We start from the raw sequence: 25,256 nt of genomic DNA, 5'->3' as shown, positions 1-25,256 counted from the left end.
GTAGTGCCTGGCCCTTACTAAGTCCCCATAACACGTTTATGAGAAGACTGTTATTTCAGGTAGTGTTGTACTCTGGAAGAGCCTTGGAAAACGCAGGTATGGTGTCTCGGACACGGGGACATTTCTCTAAGTGTCCTCAGTCTCCTTGACTAGTGTTCTATGGGCAAAGGCACATCAGTTTTGCAGCTGTGAAACATGACCCCCTGGAAGACTGAGGCCCTGGGTTATAAATATGCCTTTCCCACTACACCTACCTAAGGTGCTGTACAGTGCATGAGCTCAGAAAGCATCTGGGAACCGATGCCTCGTGCTTAGCATCTGTAGCTGAGCTCAGCTTCATGCTGAAGTAGCTACTGCAGTCTTCCAACTCGGGTAGACTAGGCAACCTGGGATGAATCTGGAACTTGAATAATCGGAACCACTGTTTCTGATTAACTGAGCAGAAGCTAACATGTTGTGCAGTGCTGTGACCCACAGACGGGCTTCTGTCCAGATGACCTGCATCTATACCCATGCACATATGTGGACAAGCACCACCTTCCCTCTCAGTGATAAAATTAGTGAATGCTAAGAGGTGATGACGTTGTTGGAATACACTATGTAGAGACAGACAGACAGACAGACAGACAAGAGCTAGCAGAGCAAGAGTCTCACAAAAAGCTCTAGAATATGTAAGAAAGAGATACCAGGAACAGCCAGTCTATTGTTTTAAACTGCTCTCTGCCTTTAAATTACATACTGCAAAGTCACTGAGGAGAAAGCTTTAAGAAAACTTTCATTTGCTTTGGTACAGCTCGCCAGTCTTTCTTTTGCCTAAAATATAAAAAGAAATTAAATAAATAAATAAAAAATCCCTGGAAACATTTCTTTCTCCTCATAGCCATTAATAATGATAGCTTGAACTGTAAAGATTTGCTTCTACTGAAGGTAATGGGGTAATGTTTATTTCCATTAGATTGGGCCTATAAAATCCTCTTTTCATAGCTGTGAGTCTACAATTTCCAAACAGCAAAGCTTGACATTTTGGTCCCTGACAGGCAACACTCAATAGGGGGATATTTTAAAAATCTATATGAAGGAAGCCATTAATACAAGATAGGCCAAGCGTTCTCCCTGTAAATGGTTTGTTTTAGCCATTGCTCTTCCTCCTGGATGGACGAGGCAAAGCAGACAGCTTATTGGCTTAGTTTGTTGGGCCAGGTTAAAGAGATGCAGCTTGGAGAGGCTCTTAAGGGAGATTACCCTCGGGCTAAAAATAGCAGGCACTAGAGAATTATCTTAAATATGACCAAACTTGCTCTGTACGGTGTATGCAGATAACTGTAATATGTTTCCATTTTTGGTCATTTCAGGGCTTTTTTCCCCCTTCTTCTTAGTTTGGCTTGCTGTAGCTGACTATTTAATTCATTTCTGATTCTATTTGTCACATTTGCTCTCAGAGATATCGCCCAAGGGTGTTTGACGAAGGAACCCTTCTTATTTAGCTAGACTGCTTTTGTTACAATCTAATGAGCTGTTGGGTTGCCAAGCACAGCCACAGAGTAGACAGAGCTAGTTAGACGGTAAATTCATTAAAATATGCCATTAAAAACCTACTGTGTGGGGCTGGGGCTGTAGTTCAGCCCATAGAGATCTTGTTTAACATGCACAAAACCTTAGAGTTGATCCTCAGCACTGTGGGTAACATTTGCCTGGAAATCCCAGTGTTTGGGAGCTAGAGGCAAGAGAATCCTAAGTGCAGGGCCATCCTAGGCTACATAGTGAATTCAAGGCCAGGTTGGCCTACAGGATACCCTGTCTCAAAAAAAAAAAATCACAACTGCAACATTTACCCACTTCCTTCTCTACTTTCTGGAAATGTAATTTATAGGCAAGTAAAAATGTGCGTTTCCTCTGATTGGTTCACATCTCAGGAGTAAATGTATGATACACCAGAAACCAATTTTCTGCTCGTTCCCTCTCAACAGACGTTTGCAGTCTTTGCTAAAGTTTCCTTGGTGCTCATTTCTCCTTTGGCTGCAGGATTCATCTTCTGTCTTTCAAGTCAGGACTGTGCTCAGTAGACAAGCAATGCCTGAGGGGAGTCCCTGTATCCTATGTCTCTCGTACACAGTGCATTGCAGTGGAATGAGCAGGGGGCCTCCTGCACGCCAGATGCTCCTTAAATGGCTGATAACTCTATCCATTGACGAACGATGGAGCTCAAGCCAGCACTAGGACATCCAAAATAGGGACAGGTTGCACAACAACACGTAAGTCACCTCTATGTCCTCAATTTGCACACAGAACATCTACAGAAGGTTCATCACGGTCTTTACAAAAACAACCAAGGTGATCACAAGGCAGCTTCACAGGAGAAACCAGGAAAAGCCAGGGATCTGCCTTTGTCCCTTCTGCATCCTGGACTCCATCACAGCTCACAAAGGAAAACAAGGACAGGACCATTCCCATCTGTCCGGAACCCATAGCCCTTGAGAACTAGCCATCCTCCTCCACTCCAGGTTTCCTTATTAAGTCCTGGGCTTGATTATTCCCAGAGTCCATATGGCACGGTGAACTATGTGGTCTTGTAATCACTTATACACAAGAAGCAAAGTCTTTTTTTTTTTTCACTGTGGTCGTTGACAACAAAGCAAGAACAATGAAAAGCTGTTTGCACAATATTGAAGCTTGCAGCTGCTCAGACAGTCAAAAGAGACCTGGAGAGAGGAAAACAGTGCTGGGAATGGTGTGTCGGAATACCACCGCAGACCTTTATTTTTATGAACCCAGGCAATTGTTAGCTAGTTTCTTACTCACAGACAGAGGTACCCAGGTGATCTTCAAGCCTAGAACAGTACCAGATCTTCAGCACTTCACTCAATGTGGAAAATCCTCCCCAGCTTGCTCTTGGGCTATAAGGGTGAAAAGTGAATGCCACGTTCTCTTAGCCGTGCATTGTGTACACACACGTGGCCCAACCCAGCTGCCTATCTCCTCACCAGCAGTAAAGTCTCCCTCATATCTTAATCTGAACAACAAATCTGCTCAATGAGGTAGAAGGCAAGTTCCCAGCCATGTTGGCAGGCATACAGCACGCCGCTGTCACTGTTGGCTCTGTGTATAAACCATCTCTTGGAGAGCATGTTCTCAGATCTTTGACATGTCTTATTTTTAGCCTGATTGGTCAGAATGCCTGGGAAGGTCATTTTATTCCCTCTCCCTTTCTGAATTCACCAGAAGCACTGTAAAGCCATCCGTTAAGAAGCACTGGAGACTGTCCTAATGTGCATGACATTGTCCTGGGTACTGAGGAGGCGATGAAGCAAACAGAGAGCCAGCTTTCTTTCACGGGACACACGATATATTGAGACATGGAAGGACAGAGCTGGACGACTGTGTCGTAAACAACAAACAAACAAAAAACTATAGAAAAAGAAAAAGACATTGTTTTTGCCTGCGTGACAACTCACTGTATGCCAAAGAGGGCCACAAATACCTTCCTAAATTTGGGGGATGAAGAGTTCGTCCTGTGCCCGGTAAAGCCTCTAGCTAAAAAGAGACCAAACAGCTCATCTTTAAAATAGCACATTGTTGCAGAACCGTTTATGGCAATGGTGGCCACAGAAAACTCTGAGATCCTCCCTCCCGAAGACTTACTTCCAGCGGCCCCTTGGTGAAGAGCTGATATGACTTCCGGCAGCCTGCAAAGGCACACCTTCCTCCACCCCTGCTTCTACAGTTCATTTGCATTGAAGCTGCCCTCACCACTGAGTGGTTCCTCGGGAGAGCACAGGGATGGCAGGGCAGCCTGCCTCCCACACAGCCTGGAATCAGCTTTTATGCCACTAGACAAAAAGGTCGGGTGGAAAGGGCTAGCATTGGCACAATTAATCTGGTCACTCAGGGACCATCTACTAGCTTAAGAATAGCTTGCAGGTGAGTGATGGACAGGGTCGTGGCTGCCTGACGGCATTAGGGGCCATTATGACAGCCATAAAGAGAAAGGGAAAAATTGGACAAGGGGAAGAATGGCTCCTGAAAGGGACATGAAGAACGACACAAATGCCTCTCTATAAAGAATAAGCTCGAGAAGGGGCCGGGGATAGGGGGTGAGGGGCAGGGCCACTTACAGTGGTAGCGAAGGCAGCACTCTTTGATATTGCCAAAGTCTGAATATTAATGAGGGGGTCATGGCCTAACCAAGGCCGAGGGTCCACACAGGGGAAACCCAGGCTTTTCACTTTTAGGTACAGGGTATGGGAACTAATCTGAAAAATCTAGATGAAGACGCAGCTGGAGGAGAGTCCCTGGGTCTCTAAGTGCAAATTAGACTTAAGGAACTTTGTCTTATACATTAACTGGAATCCTTTGCCCAAAGCCAAGTAGAGAGTTTTAATAATTGCCTTGCAAGCCCTAAGTCCAGTGATTTACTTACAGGAGTCTCCAAGCAAAACGGGGGTGGGGGGTAGGGGGGGATGAAAAGAGAGGGGTTGTTGTCAGTGCTGATATTTTAACTGAATATGCTCTAGGCAGAACTATGTGGGTGACATGTGCTCATAGTGCGGCTGTGGGTTGTTGGGGTCTGTATAAAGATCGAAGCAGTGAAAGAGGTTATTTCATTCTCATGTGAGGAATATCAGAGCAGTAAATAGGCTGAGTTGTATTTGCATTCAACAAAGGCAAGCTTGTCTGTATCCAAAGAGTTTTATAATTAACAAATAAAATCACCAGAGGGGTCATTATTGTTGAAAATCTAAGAAGATGTGTTTATTAAATTGAGGAGTATCCCAACAAATGAATAAGAAGAAGAAGAATAGTCATGCAAAGTTTCAAAGAATGAGCCAGAATTAACACAATAGGCCCTAGTGTGGTGAATCAAAGAACTTGACGTGTATAAACAACAAACTTTTTTTTTTCACATTAAGTTACTTACTAAGGAGTGGATACATATGCACCTGCACATGTCTGGAGGTTTTCAAAAATAAGTTACATATTCCATCCATGCTAAACATTATGAGAACTGAGTTTTGTAGCACCATTTGCTCTTGCAAAATGACAAAATGATGGTTGCCATCATTTCCGGGACAGTAAGTGGCCCCCAGATAATTTTGTTCTCGGTGTTGAGTTTTGTAATGTTTAGTTTCATCTTTTGGTCAGCCTTTTTAAAAAATCTCATTATGATAGCCTTGTCTCCATCACCTCCTGGTTTTTTTAACACCGTTGCTATCCCCGTGTCTCATGTGCTCAGAACAAAGAGGAATTAAGACTCATTTGGACTGCACATTCAACAGAAGAAAGCAAGTGTAGAGTGAGGACCGGAGAAGCTTATCGGGGAATAAAAATGTGTTAAATATGAGAAAATTTATCTGAATCTAGTTTGGCTTCTCAAAGACAACTCTACAAAATAGTGTGTGTTTCTCAGTTCTGTTTCAGACAATTAATCACATTAAGTTAATAATGGGCAGAGAAATGAGCTCTTCTAGTGCAAATGATAAAAATAGCCACTGTGATTGAGTTAGACATGCATCTTCTATATAAAACACAACCTCTCTTTCTGCCATAGGCTATGCAGCCAGGAATCCCAATGAGCCAGGCACTAGAGGTACAACATAAGACTAATATTTAGTTCTTCTACACCCTAAAGCAGCTGGGAGGTCACACAGTCCTGGTAGAAGGGATCATCACTTGTGCTGAGTCAGAGAAGAAACGCATTTGCCATTCAAAGACAAATTAAACAGGGCAGGGCACATGCTATATGCAGTCACAGGCTTGGTTATCTGCCAAGACCAGGCACCATTTAGTCACCTCCAAATACATCTAAACACAGAAAATTCTTCAGCACTGTGTGGACAGGATGTCTTTGTCAAAATTTGTCAGTTTGAACAAATATTGCCTAGCAGTCCAGGGTAGATGTATCCTAGGAGACACTGACACAGATTCCTCTAGGATGGGCACAGCCACATAACTGGGGTTGAGGGTGATACAATTAAAGGGGCTAGACAGTAGCATTGTGACCTAATGGAACTCTCAAATCTGTGGCAGGCAGGGCCCTGGAATTGGGAACCAGCAGGAAAAAGAAGCCACTTATCTTCTGGAGAATCACCGTGTTCTGTGTCCCAGGCATTTGCCAGGTTCTCTTCCAATAGGAATTAAAAAGTGAGCCTACCATTAGACAGCACTGACACACACACACACACACACAGAGAGAGAGAGAGAGAGAGAGAGAGAGAGAGAGAGAGAGAGAGAGAGAGAGAGAGAGAGAGAGAGAGCTAGGTGGAGACATACAGCTCAGAGGAGAGCAGGGTGTCCCTGCTAAGCATTGGCTGGCAAGACACAAGAGGATCCTGACATGAGAATCTGAGCTGGCTTGGGTTCCTTGGACACCGAGGAGAACTATGTCTGGAATACAGAGGCTCCAAGTTCACATCTGAGCAGATGAGATGACACCCAGGGACGCTAATATCCTTAGGCAAGGAGGCCATGGAAAAATCAAGGGCATTCCTATAATAGAGGGTTTCCCCCACCTAGGAAGGAGCTGTTCAACAGGAGAAGGAGCCTTCTCAAAGGGGACCAGGGAGAAGAGATTGAGGTCGGAGAATTATAGAAATCTGAATGGGATCTAATTGAATAAAGTTGTTAGAGACATGATGTTTTCTTCCTCCAGAGAGAAGAGCAGAGGGACTGAAGGACATTCTTTCTGTAGTGCCTCTCCAAAGGGGACAGGACAGTCCCTGGGTTGAACTACCAAAGGAGGCAATGGAATACCAGTTAGAGACAGGGGATCAGAGACAGTTTGCTCAGAGAGAGCAATGCCACACATACAGGGTGTTTCTTACCAGCCAGAAGCACGTTAGCCTTTCCAATTGGACTGAAATATCATTCTCAGAGAGAAAGGTCACCAAGCCTAAAATGGTACAAAACGGTTCTGGTCCATGAAAGCCCCAACACGCACTGCCAGAGAGACACCATTTGGGTCATGTCAGATGTGCACACTGGTGTAACAGCTCTCTGTCTTCCTTTAGACTGACTTTTTTTGGGTTTCCCTCAGTAAGCCCAATGAGCGAGCTCTCATTTTACTCAATGAGTTTCCTGTAGCCTATCTCAAGTCTCCAAATTTTAGATTCTAATCTCTGGGCCCCTAGATGAAAACAGAAAGGTCCTGTAGCTGGGGATAGCAGTTCCCAGAAAAACAACAAACTCTTCAAGGTGGAGGTACTTTTGAAAGAGGGGAGCAGAATTTATATATAATATATATTAAATTTAATATAAACAATATAACTGGAACAATGTAATGAGGTGAAGGACACCCCTGCTGGGTTGCCTTTATCACAGGGCTTGCCCCCCTCAGCATTAGAGGCCTGTGTTCATCACCAACCATGAGCTTCCTGGAGTCAGGGAACATGTCTCCTCTAAGCTGTTGTGTTCCTAGAAATTGACAAGCAGCTAAACATGCTACTCTACGACAATAATTATTTTTCTGGCGAGTGGACATATAAATCAGTAAAAGAATGGATGAACTTTTAAACCCAAAAGCACAAAGAAATGCAAAAATGAGACAAAGAGCTTTGACCAGCAAATCGTTTCTCCTACTGGAAGATGCGACCATCCATCTCACAGGCGACCCCGGCTGAAGAGAGCAGGGTTAGCCGTGAGCCTCGGTAATATCTGCATAGTGTTTGATTTAAGGCAAGACAGTGTCCTGAGGTCTTCAAGTTAGCAACTTAACCGGCTAAGTCAAAATGATTGCAGACATGGGCTGCAATGCTTTCTTGTCTTCGGGCCATTTGAAGAAAGATGGGGGAGAATTGAACACATCTAAGAATTTCTCAGAAGCAGAAAAAGACTCTCTCGCTGCTTTCTCCTCAGGCCTCTGGTGCAGAAATTTTAACCACTGTAGAAACGGGTCTCTGAGTTGCTCCCTCGCTGCCAGCAAGTACATTTCATTCCTCTCTGTCTCTCTGTCTCTCTCTGTTTCTCTCTGTGTCTCTGTCTCTGTCTCTGTGTCTCTGTCTCTGTCTCTGTCTCTCTCTGTCTCTCTCTCTGTGTCTCTCTCTGTCTCTCTCTGTGTCTCTGTCTGTCTGTCTGTCTGTCTGTCTGTCTGTCTGTCTGTCTGTCTCTCTCTCTCTCTATCTTTCTCTTTCCCTTTCTGCAAGTTGCAAGTTTGGTACAATCATTTCTTTTCTGCCTTTCTCTATATATTTTCTGACTCAGAAGAGTTTGAATAAAGTGTCTTCCTGTGGCTATTTCCTACCGCTCTGATAATGAATTAAGAGTTAACTGGGGTGCAAAGGGAAGGAGGAAGCTTGACAGCATAGAGTTGGAGGATTTTTTTTGTAACAATTAGCACTGATTTTTCACCCAAGAATAGAATTTTTCAAAATCTTCTTTTAAAGGAGAACCACAACCTGAAATGGCTACTCACATATGCGCAACCCAGCAAGACCCTCTAAGGCCTGGGCAGAAATAGGCTCACTGGCTGACAGAGAAAACCCATCCAATTAACCAATTAGCATTCCCTCAAGGAAAGATAGCTTCTTAGGAGGGAAAGAGGAAGAACCAGGCAGGTAGCAGTAAGAATTTCAGTCTTACAATAGCTACCCAAAGGAAGCACCACCGCTTTTGCTTCTTTTCTTTTTTTTAATTTTAATTTTAATTTTTACTGTGACCCTCTCAACAATTCTGGGGGGAAATAATGTTAGTTCAACATTATCAAAAGCCAGAATACGACTCTATTTATGTGACAAGTTGACAACATACAATTTCATGCTTGTTGGACTGATGGCTGTTATATATTCAGTGCGACTATTATGAAGCCTCACCATTATAAATATGAAACAGTATACACTTATTCAAAATAACTCCAGCAGTGGCAATTTATAGCTCGCTTGTTTGTGCTCTTATGAAGTCCAAATGCCACCTTAAGAAGCTGTAGCTCGCAGAAACAGATGTGCAGTGTGACTGTGACCAAAATGGATTGACGATGACCTATGTGGAAGCAGGCTGTTATGCTTCAGTCAGTATAACAGCTGACACCGTTTGTATTTAGATATGTGAGTGTTGGGAACACTGTGTCCTTAAAGCTCTGTTTAAACATGGTCTAAGACATTTGTCTCCTGGACTAATTATTTTACCACCCTTCAGTGGCAAGGAGCCCAACACCCCTCCACCCCCCACCGACACCCCTGGCCCAGTCTCATCTTTATAAAATAAGAGAATGCGAGTCTGTAGGCACCCATATCCAAAAGCAGAGTAGCCCATCCTGTTTCATAAAGTTACCTCAAGGACTTTAAACCCTGGTCATGTCAGGTGAATGTTGGCAAGATTTCCAGAATGCCTGCATAACAGGATTGTACTACTTTCTTTCTTGATCAGGTGCCTGGGAACAGGGCAAGGCCACACACCATCAAATCATAAGCTGTCAACTGTTTTAAGACAGGGGTTTTTTTTTTCTTTCTTTCCCTCTCTTCTTCTCCTTGCTTTCTTTCTCTTAGGAAGCTTCAAGCAATTTGCAAGTGCTCACTTCCACAAGGACAAATTTGGAATAGTGAAGAACAACACAATTTATCCAAATGTGGAAGGAAATGAAGGAGCCAGGCACCTTGCTAAAGCTAGATATCAAAAATTTGCATAAGTAGTTTCCCAACAACAACAACGGAGGTGCTATTTGGAACAAAATAAATTACACAAACCGTGGCCAACTTTGTGATGGCTTCCCTGCCTGTACATCCCCCAAGTACACTTAGCTCTTGCACCTCAGAAGGTCGGGTTAGTAATCTCAGCAGTTAAACCCGAGCAGGTAATTGTTTGTAGACTCTGACGTCACCCTCGTCTTTAATGAGTGAGGAAATAAATTCAAAATAGTTAAAATGTGAATTGAATAATTCCTTCTGTCTCTTGTGATTCCCCATTCTCTTTTTATGAGCCCTACCAGGGGATCCTGACACTAGAGTCCTGAGTCTCTTGAGCCATGTTTCTTCAAAACAAGGTATTTTAGAGTCATTTTTTAATATAAATTTTCATTACATACAATCCATTGCATTTGGTGTTGAATTGTAGAAGGACATGTCATACAAACAACAACTGATATTGTTTTAGTTATTTAAACCCATCCCAACAAAGTTTACTCTCCAAAATCTGTACTCCTCCCTACAGTTCCTGTGGGGCTAAAGTGAAGGTGCTGTCGGTCCATCTAGTAAATCCGAAGTGAGAGATAACATAATCACACACATTCATTTCTCAGGGACCTTGGCGGCTCTTATCTGCTGGCTTTTATGATCTCTCATGAACAGCTAGGAATAGCAATTTGCAGCCTGTTTGTAAAGCCATCTTAGTCCGAAGCTAGCCTTTTCCTCCTTTATCACACGGGGATGGTGATAGTCGGCAGCTAAGTCCCAGTCGCCAAAGCAAAATGGGCTCTGAGCTCCATTTTAGAATAATGTAAGTATTCTCTGGGAGTGTGGAACATATCAGACATGGAACAGAGGGCAATTATCATTTCAATGTGATACATTTTAATAGAAGATGTTTTGTGTGCTTTACCAAGATGTATTGATATGCTGCCCACTGTATATTGGCGCCTGAAGCTATTTTGGTTTTGCTCATAAACATCTCAAGCAAACATTTCCACCATGCACACAATGGTGCTCTTTCTAAAGCCTTTGCTCAACTTGATTTTACTATCATATCACCTAGAACATTAAACACCAGGCTCCGGTTGTGGTGTGTGGTGTTAAATCACAATTGTTTCTGGTTAAGTGTTCCAGGCTACCCATTTTTATTAACAGTTACTTTATTAAATCCTTAATAACACAGATAGAATAGTTAGTTAATTTGTGTGTTGAGCCATGGATGTTAATTTGTAAACATAATAACATACTGCAATCATTTGCATAATAGCATTTTAATCTTTTTAGTAAAAGCTGTAATTCCCTACAAAGTACACTGCAGTAGAAACTAAGCGACTATTGGTAATAATACAAAAGGCCTTAAAATTCTGATCCTATTATGGTGTTGGAACATACCCAAACTGCTTGCATAATCTCTGAAATGTTACTGTTCTCTGATTTAGGTGTCTGTGTCAAGAATAAAAATGAAGTGTAACTGGTATTGTAGACTATTTCCTACTTGTAATTTAGTATTCACCAAGCACCAGCACTTTTCAAATAGCTCGAAGGGTTTCCTGCGAAGTTCAGAGTTCCAGCTATATACACTGAGCAAGGAACCCAACAGAACTCATCCCCAAGGCGGAGCAGGGGAGAGGAAACCAAGTATGCACACTTGGCATCAGGAAGGTCATTGGGTACCAAAGATTTGGTCACTGAACCTCCTGCCCCATCCCTGCCTTAACCACTTGTCTCTACTATGCCTCTTTGAACAGCTGCCCCTGAACAGAAGCTGAGAAGCAACAGGGAAGTGGAGGAGGCACTTAAGAGATCTCTGAGAGAAATTCTACAGAAGTTCAGGTTGCGGAAGCGATAACACCAATCACAAGACTCAAGGGAGAGGAAAAGAGAAAGCTGTGTATGAAAGGCAGGCCAAGATATTTTCCCCAAGATCTGGTAACTCATTAATCCATCTGGTCATGAACCTTGAATGAATAATTTGCAGTAGCAATGGAGAAGGGCAGGTGCACACAACGCTAAGCTTTAGGACACAAAACTGTGTGATTCCTCTAACATTTGGGAAAAGAAGAGGCATGGAAGGAGCGCCTAACATCATTTCAGGACATAAGGTTTCATGCTTTGAAAAACTGTGCCCTTGCCTAGAGTAAGCCCTGTATATCTCATAGTGGCTTTTGCTCAGTTTTTCCCTTGTGTTTATCCTGGCTACTTATAAGTCAGCATCTTTGACAGCAAAATGAGGGCTACTGTTTTGCCTTCCCTCTGAACTTCACAGGGCACAATCTTAAAAAGGAGGCTTGGGAGGTTAAGGAAGAAGATAAAATACCGAGCCTTCCAGAATTGTTTCATATCACGGGCAATTCATTTTATTAAACCCACAATAAAAGTTTTCATTGCTAAAAGAATAGGCACGTAATTATAGGGACAAATTAACCTTGTTTAAAAAATGTGAAGCCTGGGACAAGGGACTGTGCAGGAACAATTTGGGTCTAACAATGTGATAATGTTCATCTTTGTATCAGCATTGTGGGCTCCTCTCATTCTGAGGTGAGCCATCTGCTGGGCTGTACTTCTATGACAGCACATGTAGCTAGACATCCATGGACAAATAAACACAGCCTATGTATGAGGTTACCGCACGACACCCAGGTGCTGTACACAAGGACTGTTTGCCCAATGCAGAACCCAGAATACTGTTTGCTTTATCCTAGACGGAGAGCTTTGAAGTAACCAAAGAGTCAGCTAGTTGTTCCTTTCCGGATTCAACTTAGGATTTTCTTCCTGGGAAACTGGGTCTCTCTCTCTCTCTCTCTCTCTCTCTCTCTCTCTCTCTCTCTCTCTCTCTCTCTTTCTTTCTTTCTTTCTTTCTTTTTAAAAAATCTCTAAACACATCCAAGCAAAGGTACATTTCTTTTTTAATAGCTCACTTGAGATTCTGGGAAACCAGAAACCACTAAGACAAACAAATGCCTCACCTACTTTCTAAGGCACATAGAGTGTCTGACATGAAATGTCTTCTAACCCCTCCTCAAATCACAAAATAACCACGGCACTCTCAAGTGAACGCTGGGGAGTGGAGCCCAGTGGGCAGAGTGTATGCTCTGCCTTGTGTGCAGGAAACCCTGCATTCAATCTCAAGCTCTGCCAAAGACAATGAGTAAATTTAAAAAAAATCAGTGTGCCTAATTAAACATATAGATTCTCGATTTCCACAGTACAAAGGGTAGCCACTGGATCAGCTCCCATGATGAAGAGAAGCCAGCCTCATCCCTGGTAACTACCACTTCCATTAACAAGACCCACGACTGAGGAAGTACGTGCTAGTGACCCCTGGCCACGCAACTGCATCCTGTGACTTGCTATTTATTAGCAAGGGTGGATGCCAAAAGACACAGCCCTGTGGGGCAGAACTCCTAAGCCATATTTTTCCAGTGGTCAGCATAATGGTAAGGAGAAAATGGGGTGATAAACCAGATGTTCCCAAGATAAGCCAGATGTTATCAAGCCAAGAAGTCTAAAATAGTGTTTACCTAAGGTGCATAAATTGGCACACACACACACACACACACACACACACACACACACACACACACACGCACACACACACACGCAGGCACACACAAGCACAACCCCAGTTGGTCTCTCTGCATGATAAGCTGATGATAGTAGCTGCAAATGCAACAGCAACAGCACACAGACTGGATCACATTGTTGGTTTCTGATTTGTGAGTTCTCCAAGATGAACATCTAACTGATTTATGCTCAGAATTTGGATTTTTGTGGTAGACTACAAATGCAAAGATAAGTACAACATAAATTTTTAAAATACTCCATAAGTCTCCCTGAGCTTCAACATTCTTCAGTGTTCTTATGTTACAGCCAATTATCTACCCACTTAAATGGCTATTATTTTCTTACTTGAAGTCTATGCTCTCAGAAAGTGTCATTACCAAGTGTGGCAAAAAATCTGGTTGTGGGCTGTAAATTTAATTTAAATGGCAAACATTTATTGATTGCAAATTGGGAATCCTAGAAATCTTTAAAAAGGGATTATTGAAAATGAATTCACTTTCTCTGCACAACAAAGGAGAATTTATTCTTTTGATGATTAAATAAGTGTAGGTTTTTTTTCTTAACACACTTTATTTTCTTGCCTGTTTTGTTAAAATTCCAAAAGGTCTGCCATTCACAGAATAGTCTTCCTAGCCACTGGCAGCATCAGAGGCAGGAACTCATTACTATGGGAGGCTGCAAAATGTCTTCCAAGAAGACAAAAGAGGAAAAGCAGACATCATGTAAATTTGTGGATTCCAATATATATATATATATATATATATATATATATATATATATATACATATATATTATGCTTGAGGCCATAGAGAGATGAAACACTGTTTGTAAAATGGTTTACAAGCTGAAGGAAGTACTTCAGTTTGCAACACTGAGCAGTCATGTGACCAGGAAAAGTAGCCATGAAGACCTGATTCCCTTTGGAATGTATTTGAGTCAACTTTACTCCTCGCCTCCCTCTCTATATAACTTGTATTATCAGGGCTGATGGAATTTTCCTTCAAGGTTCTTTGAGTCTTTCCCTGGATCACTCTTCCCTCACCTGCCCTAGCACTACAGACATACTTTCTGGCTTTCCCTACTTCCTATTTGCCTCTACTTTAGATCTTTCAGCATGACCTCTCTTGGTACCATCTCATCGCATTGGCCTCCTGTGGGAGTCTGTCCCACAAACTCACGAATGCTTCCCAATACGAAGTGGCCTTGCCATAGCAGTGTAACTGCTTTACATCTAAGCCCACACCACATCTTCCCATGAGTCTATATTTACCATTGAGTGAACCAAATTCTTCACCTCCAGGCCTCCTCTCTGAAAACCTTTCTTTCATTCTCTCACCAGACTTGGTGAATCTGCCCTACTGTTTGTTTCCTTAGCTAGAAATACACACATACTCGTGCATTTGTAAACATGATCATGTAATGTTTGCTAGTTGGCAATGTATATATCACATATATTATATATATATACATATATATATATGCCTATATGTGCTAGACAATCCTATTATGTAGACATATGTATATACTTGGCTGTACAGTTCTGAATTATTTTCCATTTGTTATTATATGAAAGTATGCATACACTTGCACACATAAATGCACATATAGTCTTGCTTTGTTAGCTGACTGTTTTTACAATTCTACATTTGGCATACCAAACTAGATTTAAAGTTCCTTGGGAAACGAAGACTGATCTCATTTGGAGCTGTGTAGGTGCTAACTTAACTTTGTTCTAAGCTGGGGAAGCTTCAGGGAAGACAAGCAGCAGATCCCTTCGTAATGTTATGGGTCTGCAGAGTTGGCCAAGATTGGTTATTTTAACTGTCTTTAAAGTGTTTATTATATATACCCATTATATATTATGATGCTAGAATTTTCAATATTCTAACCACACACCCGAAGAAATAAAGCCACAGGAAAAAAAAATAAAGCCACCTATACTCCTACAAGGATGATCAAGAGTTTTGAGAGCTTCCATCACCAACTTCCTAGGCAACACCCAGGAGAACACCTCCCACACAGACAACAAGGACCCGCTGCTCACCCTTCACCTACACAAGTTCAGAACCTCAAACCTCACTGTGAGTTGCAGTCATCACCAAACATGCACGCCTGCTAAAACTGGTTCGTCCTCTTCCATTAGCATAGGCTATCCTCTATACACTTTGTAAGAAATGACCTCCAGACAATTAACTGCATTCCAACATACCAGCGTTCTAAGGAATCCCAAGTAGCTACATTCAGAAGTCCTAGAGGAATGAATGAAAGATGTCCATTCACTCTTATCATGAAGGCATTCAAGCAGGTGTTAAAATTAAAAAAAAAAAAAAAAGCACAGACAAGGTGGCTCACAGTGACCTAGAAAGGCCTGGTGCTATTTAAATGAACCCTGTGCCACCCATCTTTATACAATCCTGTGTGTAAAAGCACTCCTTTATTCCTCACCAAACAATGCACAAAGGCAACTGGGAAAGGAAGTCATGTTGCAATATTCTAAAACATAAATCTTGCTACCAGTTTGTTCAGAGACAGCATCCTGTTTTCCTTACACATGGATCAGGCACTGGAGGCTGTCCTTGTAGGTTCCATACCCTGTTCCTCACAGTGGGTTGCGAATTATAGTCACCTTCATTTACACATAAAAGTATAGGTATCACAAGCACAGGTTAAATTGTGTCCAGTGAATGACTCAACCTACTGTACGCTGGCTCAGCTTTGTCACACTTAGAATTTTTACTTTTGTAAATAGTGAGATTGAATTGCATGACTTTGTGTGTAGAAACTGTAAGTTTTTATAGGGTATTTATGTATAGTGTGTGTGTGTGTGTGTGTGTGTGTGTGTGTGTGTGTGTGTGTGCAAGTGCCCTTGCACACTAATATGGAAGCCAATATGGCACTAGGATGTCGTGATATAAGGCATTGTCCTTAATCACTTTCTATCTCAGTTTTGTCCCAAGATCTCTCACCAAACCTGGAGCTGACCAGTTGGCTAGATTGACTGGCCACAGGGACCCTCGTCTCTCTGCCTCCCAAGCACTGCTCTAGGCAAGTACTGCATGCCTGCCTTCGGATAAGGTGCTGAGGATCCACACTCGTGTTCTCACATTTGTGCAGCTAGCACTTTATCTACTAAGCCATCTCCCCAGCCTGTCCACTCCTGTCTTTTGTTACCATTCCTTATTCTATGTCTGTGACATTGAGTAAAAACTAAACTTAAGATTTACCCCATGAATGTCTTCACTTATCAGGAAAGTGGGACAGAGGGGAGGACATCCTATTGGGACTCTAGGTGAAAGAAGCATGGGAGAATGGGGAAATAGAAGGATCCAGAGGGTCCTAGAAACCTACAAGAAAAACATTATGATGGGCAGATCTGGGCCCAGGGGTCCCGCTCAAGCTGTGGCACCAGCCAAGGACAATACATGCAGTACACTTTGAACCCCTACCCAGATCTACTCAATGGACAGGTCATTCTTCACAGTTGAGTGGAGGGTGGGGTCTGACTTTCACACGAACTCTGGTGCCCCTTATTTGACCACGTCTCCTGGATGGGGAGGCCTGGTGGCACTCAGAGGAAGGATAGCAGGCTACTGAGAAAAGACTTGATACCCTATGAGCATATACAGGGGGAAGAGGTCCCCCTTAGTCACAGTCATAGGAGAAGGGAGTAAGGGGAAAATGGGAGGGAGGGGGGAATGGGAGGATACAAGGGATGGGATAAGAATTGAGATGTAATATGAATAAATTAATAAAATATATTAAAAATAAAAAATAAAGATTTACATGTGTGCTAGAGACTGGAGGAAGCAGATACTCTGTACCCAAACACTCAGCATCACATGATGGCTCTGCTTTACCCTCATGCCAGCCTAAATCTCACTCTCTGTTCTGATTATGATTCAGAACGCCATGGCCAGTTTCCAGCAATGTCATCAATGTGCAACTTGAGTCAGGGAAAAATGATTAACTCCTCAATAGCTTATTTTATCCTGGGAGGCAGAAGTACATAAGAATACTTATAATTGACAGATCAGCGCGGGCAAAGCCGTGACTGTTTGGCTTGCTCAAGGCCAAGGCCTTCTCAAATGTGATGAGGCAGGGCTTTGAGGATCAGGAAAAGGGGAGTGTGGGAGGAAAGTCCATGGGAATGGGTGGCCCTGGGAAACAGCTCCTGTGAGAAGCTATGTTAGCAGAGGGCACACAAGCCTGTGGCCAGGCAAAGACTGTGTCCCTGAGTATAGAATGACTCGATTTTAGACTTTCACTGATGCTCACTTTTGCTTCCTATCTTGGGAGAGATGTGTGTGAGTTTAACACTAGAGGGCAAAGAGTGAGGGAGCCAACACACTGTGAAAGGGCTAATGACGTTGTTACCAGTGGTGACACTGTTGCCACATATGACCTTACCTTTTGCCTAAACAAAGAAAAACAGATCCTGTGACATCAGAGAGGACTGCTATGAGCTTTTGTCAAAACAATCACTCTTGTCATCTGTTGCCAAGAGAATACCCGACCCAGGAATCCTGAGGCCCAAGCATGTCTATAAATGTATATGCAGTCTCATTCGTCACATATCCAACCCTGTACTACATACATCCCACTTCAGCAATAATAATAATAATAATAATAATAATAATAATAATAATAATAATAATAATAACAGTAACAACAACAGCAATAATAATAATAAATGAATAAATAAATAAAAACTAGGGCTTCTCAGGCTCAGAACCACTCATTTTTAATCAAACAGCTCCTTTTTGCAATGGGTTGCTCCACACATTGTAATGTTCATTCCTTGTCTCTCCCTACAAAATACCAGCGGTGTCACCTTCTTACCTACTCTTACCACTCAAACATACCTCCAGACACTGTCAAGTGTCCCCCAGGGGTGCAAAATTGTCTCTGGTTGAGAATCATTGGTTTAAAATGGCCTAATGAGTGATCAAATTAAATGAACCATGTGTTTTAGAGCACTGAAAACAATTCTATCAGTGTAGAAAGTTATACAGGGAAACAAAAAGAGTGGCATAGCATAGATTAAGCATCTATATATAGATAACTGACTGGCTGCTGAGCCAAAACTCCTGAAGCTATAACTGAGAAGTACCCCCACAATGATTCTACAATGTGAAATATGGGGACATAAGGTCATGGGGAAAGTTCTGAAACCAGCCTTCCTGGGAGGTAATGATTACCACATGACCTCCCCACCCCCCCCACCCCCCACTTTTCAGTAATCCCAGAACCAACATCTGCAAACTGTGTGGCGTTCACCCAGTATGGAGTAGCCATAGCTGATCATTAGATAAGAGGTCTATAGAGATGGATGTGTTTTAAAAGAACTGTTTATTTAATGCTGCGTGACTTAGAATGGGCCTGTAACCTGACAAGTGTACTGGATGAGGAATGTTCAATTTACCAGTTCTAACCAGCCACGTCCTCATGTGAACTTTCTCAGACCCAGCAGAGAAGCCTGGGAAAGTAGAACCGACCACAAACCTTTGTTGTCTCCTCTACCTTGCTCACTCCCTAGCCCTAACTCCCAGACCTGAAGCCTTCTCTTAAAGCCTGTGTAATGTTCCAGGCATGCCACAGAACCTTAGCTATCCAGAGAACTGACAAACACTCAGCTCACAACTACCCAGTGCCTCCACACAGGCCAACACAGAAAGGAGACATTCTGTTCTATTTTTAAATATATTGAGCAAAGAAGCAGCTTGATACATCTTTGTAAAGGATGGCTGTCACCCAAGAATCACTGTCTCTCTATTTTTATCAATGATATAGACTTTGAAGTCAGATAAATTTAGAAATTCAATGTTAGGTCTTTATTTGTCAACTGTATGATTTTGGTGAAATCACTTCACTTTCTTTGAAACTGAGTGCCTGCACGTGTAAAATAGTCATATACACATACATACACATATATGTGTGTGTACATATATATTCCATATGTATATATATATATATATATATATATATATACATCAAATAATATATGAAAACAAAATGGGTGTGTGTGATGACCTTCAGAAAGCAAGAGTGTTCCAAAATGGTAGCTACTGTTTTCACTAATTATTTCTTATCAGCATTATCATTTTCATCATGTACTCATTAAACAATCACTTATTTATTCAGTGCCACCTATATACTGTGTAGTAGAAATTTTGAATTCCTATTTTTGGAAATTCTTTCTTGAAGCACAGAGATTTTAATGAAGGAAGTGGGAAGATAGTTCAGTAATGCGCTGACTAGTGGCTAACAGAAGTTTTGTGTGTAGCCTGGCACAGAGGGCCTCAGAAACCGTTAGATGATGGTGGTGTTAATGTTGATTTTGATGCCAAAAATGAGCTGATATGGCAATTTGCACCCAATTCACTTGTCACAGTACTCTCTGAATGCTTATCACTATAAGAAATGACTTATTTTCAAGTAAATGAGTCCCGATCTTGTGAAAGTGAACCTCATTTCTCTGAGTAACACTTTAATAGGAGTAGATTAACATTCTTTATTATAGGGTAGACTCATAATAGGCATCTAGAGCCTGGGAAGTAATTCTCACTACTGAAAGGTAAATGAATTTTGACTAATTTATAAGTACATACTAGATTTTTTTTGAGTTTAGAAATTTTCCGTCATGTGAGAAAATTAGGGGTATGAAGCAATAATATAATAGCAATAATCAAAACTGTTCACCGACAAGGTAAAACAAGCAGCGACAGACATTAACCCCTTAGAGAACAGAAATGCTTTCTTCTGTATTAATTCAAATCAGGCACCATTTGCTGCTAGGTCCCTTTCTGTGGGAACATAAGGGAATAAACAGCTTTACACATTTTTTTCCTTCCTTGTCCCCAAAGCTTTCATAACCCCTTCTATTTCAACACAGTTTAGCATACTCTGTGGTCCTTAGCTCTTTCATTCTAAAAAGCTGTTTTCCAAACGTCGGGGTTTTTTTTCTTCCCCATAACAGAAGCTCTCTAGCTGTGATGACAAGTTTCCTATTGGCAACAACGTAATGGCCCTTGTATGCTGGGGCCCAGCACCACATGGGTGTGGCCCAACCCAAGGTCAGGGAGAAGTGAAAGTCTCCAGAGGAGATGCTTACCTCAAATATGTTCGCAGGCTCATTGTTGTACTGGTTGGATATGATTTCTGATTGGTCGCTGCACCACTTCAGTCCACCCAGAAAGCTGTCTGTGTCCAAGTCATTTACATCAAGTTCAGAAAGGTCAAGTTCAGGAAGATCTGGGCAAAGAGGCTGGTCCTCACCAACCAGAGCAGCACACTGCGGGAGGCAGCAAGGAAAACACACGGTTATTAACGGCAGGAATTCCTGAAAACAGCAGTGGCATGTGATAGGAATTAAGTCTGGTTAATTCAATGACAGCACCAAAGCCGGCCTCTAGGGCTTTAATCACCAGGGGGAAACACCTTCCCTTCTTCTTTCCCTTGGCTCCCAATGGAGTATTTTGTTTAATTTCTTCTATCCAAATTCTAAACCCAGATCCAAGCTAAGTACAGTGTTTCCATGAAGGCCTCCCAACAGGATTCATTCCTACCTCCAGGGTAGTTAACACTCAGTGAGTTTTAACCCTCTTAGAGCTAACTATGCACATGAGTGGTTTCAGGATCTGACTAAGAGAAGTTTGCAAGTGGATTTGTACCTTGGGATCACCATCAGCTGTAAGGGACATCTCTATGAGCAACTGCTCACTGAGACAAGAAAACTCAAGAATCAGACTAGGAAAACTGCCTCCCCAGTCCCTTTAAGTATTATAATCCACAGCATTCATTTAGCAACTAATGATGCAAGTCCTCTGACTCATCTATGGCTCTCATGAATTGTTATTTAAATCGTTTACTCTCACTTGACTTTTTATGAGTTCCATGACTTCATCCTTAACAGGTCAAATGCAAGTTCCTTGAGTTAAAGAACAAAATTCATATTAGTTTTCTATGTGACCTTTAGAGCTTTCACTAAGAATATTTTGTGAGGTGTGTGTGCATGCTGTCGTTGGAATCAACTGTCACCTAAAAGGGAAAAAAAAACCCCAAACTATATTGTGTTTTATTGAAGTATTTCAAACCACAGTTATGGTGAATTTAAAAATGATTATATTGTATAGAGGTATAAAATGGTTTAAACATATTGAAATGTGTAAATACTTACCTGGAAGGATATATGTATATGTATATCCTAGAAAAAGGTTTGTATATATAAACACACATATAAACATATATGTGTTCAGGTATAGACATATTTAAACATTTATACATGCGTACATATATATAGCCGTGTGTGTGTGTGTGTGTGTGTGTGTGTGTATAAATGTCTTTCTAGGGTTTAGATGGTCTTTCTATCCCCTGACCTGTTGCCTTCTGAGGATATTAGAACCCTGCATCAATAAGATGGTCTCCTGCAATTCAACTGGCTGCTTAGCTGTTGAGCTAAATCTGTATGCTCTTAAGAACCCCGACTTTCTTTACTGTGGGGCTTTGATGACAGTAGAGTCACCAGGACTCCTTCCTTTAACCAGCCAGCTGCCTGGATTAAGGCACTCCCGCGCGGAGAACAGAGCCCTCATTCCTTTACTTCCCAAGGCTGGCAGAGAAGCCTTTCCTTTCTGCGCATTCAGGCAGCAGTGGGGCATAAAGCTGACAAACTTCCTTGACATGCAGAGTCTGAACAAAGTGAGTTTTATGCAGATTTTATTTCCGGGGCGCCCCTGTCATCCCTGGCAGGCTGTACTACACAGGTCATATGCATTAGTGTGACCTGAAGCCACATGCTGAGGAATGGGTACAGGGTAAGGAGAGGGGCAATTGCGTCTGTTTATCACTGCAGTTTGTCTAGAAGGAGACCAGGCCCCAGGAGGTCCTCAAAAGCAGGCACCTGCCCAGCCAAGAAAGAGCTGCAGTCTCTACCAAAGCACCTCCTTTCTCATCTTGTTGGCCTTTCCTTTGTATTGATTGAGTCACCCCAACTGAAGTTATCAGTCAGAAGACCTTGTGAGGTGTGGAAGTGGAAGTCTGGGTACAAGCAGTAGGTCTTGTCCGGATGCAGTCAGTTAGTGTTTTGTTGTGGGTGCTCCTGTCTTACCCACACTCTGGATTCCCAGAGCACAGCCCCTTTTTATTAACTCTTCCTGAACATCACCAGCACCGAGACAAGGGGAGAACTTTGTCAACAGTGTCAAACAACACACAAGGTGTCCTGGGTAGAAGGTTCCTTTAAAAACACAAAGCACCACCACCAAAGAGAGCACCTGACTGAAAACTAAGGCAGGAGACAGTCTGATCTACCCACGGCTGCTTCTCCTGTTCTGGAGCTCAGAAGTCACGCTTGGAAATGGTGAATGGCTGGGAGGCAGCATCTTGCCATCTCTCTATACCCATCCTCTCTAAGCAAGACTAGTTTAAAGAATCTTTATCTTCCAAGAGAAAAAAACATGTATCTGAATATAACTTTTGACAACTATTGAACAATTAAGATCAATTTGCTTTAGTGTTCTCTTTTTGCCTCTCTCTCTCTCTCTCTCTCTCTCTTCTCTCTCCTCTCTCTTTCTCTTTTGCTTCTCTCTTTCTCTTCTCTCTCTTTTGCCTCTCTCTCTGTTTCTTTCTCTCCTTCTCTCTCTCTCTGTTTCTTTCTCTTCTCTCTCTCTCTCTCTCTCTCTCTCTCTCTCTCTCTCTCTCTCTCTCTCTCCATGCTTACTCTTATACTACAACTCAAAATAGTGTCTGTGTGTTGACATCCTGATCAAATCAATGCTTCTGAGTGTGGCGTTATCCTACTTATCTAAAACTCATTCATAGAAGCAATCGCCTCTGTTATTAATTCCTATTTGGACTCAGACAATGCCAGACTTAGCAGGCCGAGTCCAAAAACTATCCTAACATGCTGATATTGATGGTTCCCCTATGCATCTGTAACAGGTGTGCCTTGCCACAATTACCCAGATATTCTCCTGCCACTTTGCAACTTTGACAGCAATTTCACAAGCATAGTCTTAGTTTTACAATAAGATTTAAAAGGCTAAAGCAGTCACTAAACACAAAAGGCTAATTATTGTACGTTATTTCACCCCAACAGGCTTTTCCCTTAGTTAAGGAGCAGACAATAAATTAGCTTAACTGCATGGATGATAATGATTCATTATAATTAAGTATAATTCTCCATTAACCTTTCAGAGGTTTTTGGTGCCACTGATAGTAAATTTTAAAGAGAGAGAGAAGACAGAGTGAGTGGACTCGGCAGGATTAATTATATTAATAATATAAAGAATCTTAACTTCTGATAAAAAAAACAGTTGAGAGGGGAGGAGGGTTGGAGAGAGGGGCAGTAAAGAATGACAGTCTGGGTGAAGTGTGTCATGTGAAGGGTCTATCAATCTTAGTAACCAGATTGTACATCACCTCCATTAAGCTGTGAAACACCAGGGACTCTGGGTAGCCCTAGTGATTTGGGGCTTGTATTAACCAATGCACCGTCCCGTCATTGTGTGAGAAAGGGCATAATAGGTTTTAAGATGACAGCACACATTAATGATTCAAAAAATGAAAGCTGCCCACGCTACCTGCTGCTTGTAATATTTCGACAGGCAGGGGTGATTCCCAGAGCCACGGCCTCGAAGGCACGGGTTTCAAGCAGCTGACTCTCTACTACTAAGCAGCAGTGCCTGGCCAGTTAAAGCTGACCCAAGACTCAATAGAAGCCTGCACAAGGAGCCCTAATTCCCTCCTCCTCAAGAAAAACAAACAGCAAACAAACTTAAAGCCGTGGTTGTAAATGGCTGGGAAGCTTATTCGCAAACAACTGCAGGAATTTTGACTATTAAGGCAAATCTTCCCCCATCTCCTTTAGATCAGCTCTTCGATCTGTGAGCGGCATCAGGGACGCTACAAACGCAAAAATGAAAGTGGATCGAGGAGACCTCCGGTGGCAGCCAGACAACCACCCAAGGGTTACTCTGGCTACTCCAACAATTAGGACTTTGAAGCCACTTAGAACTCTGACTTCCAATAGCCACAGGACACATAAATTACCCATATCTATTCCACCTTGCCAAGAAATCACAAGAAGATAAGAATAATTATAATTCGCAAATCCGATCTGCCAAAGCCTGGGGAAGGCAAACGGAGCCAACATCTGCAAACCCAGCAAAGAGTTAAGAATCCAGGGCACGCCTGGCTAGATAGGAAAAATGCATTCGCAGGCGGCCTCGCCAAATCATTTTCACTTTAGATGTGTATCGCTGCACCACACGGACATCTTATTTAATCAAATCACGTGTGGCACTTGACCCTCCCCCTTACCCTACGTGCCCCCGCTACCGGGAGGAAGCACCATTGTTAGTTAGCAGCTCCGATCCTCCGAGCAATTCAATTCGGGTCCATCTCACCAGAGTCCACAAAAGTTTCACTTGTTTTCCAACTTGCCCAAACTTTCCGAGAACATTCCATTGTACTGACTGCAAACACACCGAGGTCCTCTGTCCCCAGCTAGACTCCAGAGAGTACGAGGAAACTGCTTGTGTTTTTTCCTCCCCTGTATGAATTGTAGCCAGCAGAGACTGTGGAATTGATGTATTGCGGTCTATTTTTACACAAGCAGTGAGCAGCTCCACACACGGGCTGCATAAACTCTATTCTCCGCCAGCTTCAGGCAGCTCTCCGTGGTACAGAGAGATTTAACCATTCGGTTTCTCGCCCGCTGAAGCAAACAGAAAGCCTTGCTCTCTTAAGGCTGGGATTTTTTTTTTTAACTCGCTAGCCAACCCTTTCAGACACACAAGTGTTTTAAAGGAAACAGCACTGTCGTTTTGGGTTCTGTGGGAAAAGCAATCTAACTCAGCCCCAGCAGGATTATTTAGGATCTAGTAAGTTCTCTGTTTAATGAACAGAGAGAGGAAGGCGGAAAATAAAAATCCCGAGCAGAGTCAAAACGGACTCTCTTTGAACACATCCATTTTAATGTTTATCTTCATTTTCTTATAAATAGAAATGGCATTTTTCCAAGCAGGCCACTGAACACTGGAAAGACTTCAGCTCCTGATTCATATCAATATCTTAGAGCAT

General features: G+C 42.3%; 1 protein-coding gene across 1 annotated transcript in view; it reads right to left on the bottom strand.

Moving 5' to 3' along the window:
- The window catches only part of PPARGC1A (PPARG coactivator 1 alpha), a 94,639-nt gene extending 69,748 nt beyond the window's left edge, over positions 1-24,891 (bottom strand). Inside the window, 3 exon segments of the mRNA XM_084797618.1 lie at positions 20,287-20,466; positions 24,662-24,810; positions 24,813-24,891. Coding sequence (XP_084653744.1) covers positions 20,287-20,466; positions 24,662-24,810; positions 24,813-24,876 — 393 coding nt within the window. The 5' untranslated portion in view covers positions 24,877-24,891.
- Between the last annotated feature and the right edge of the window lie 365 nt (positions 24,892-25,256).

The sequence above is a fragment of the Acomys minous genome (assembly GCF_964271855.1).
Source record: "Acomys minous genome assembly, chromosome: 10".
In the NCBI taxonomy this organism is placed as follows: Eukaryota; Metazoa; Chordata; class Mammalia; order Rodentia; family Muridae; genus Acomys; species Acomys minous.
The sequence above is the reverse complement of the archived record's forward strand: the minus strand, read 5'-3'. Positions and strand labels throughout refer to the sequence as shown.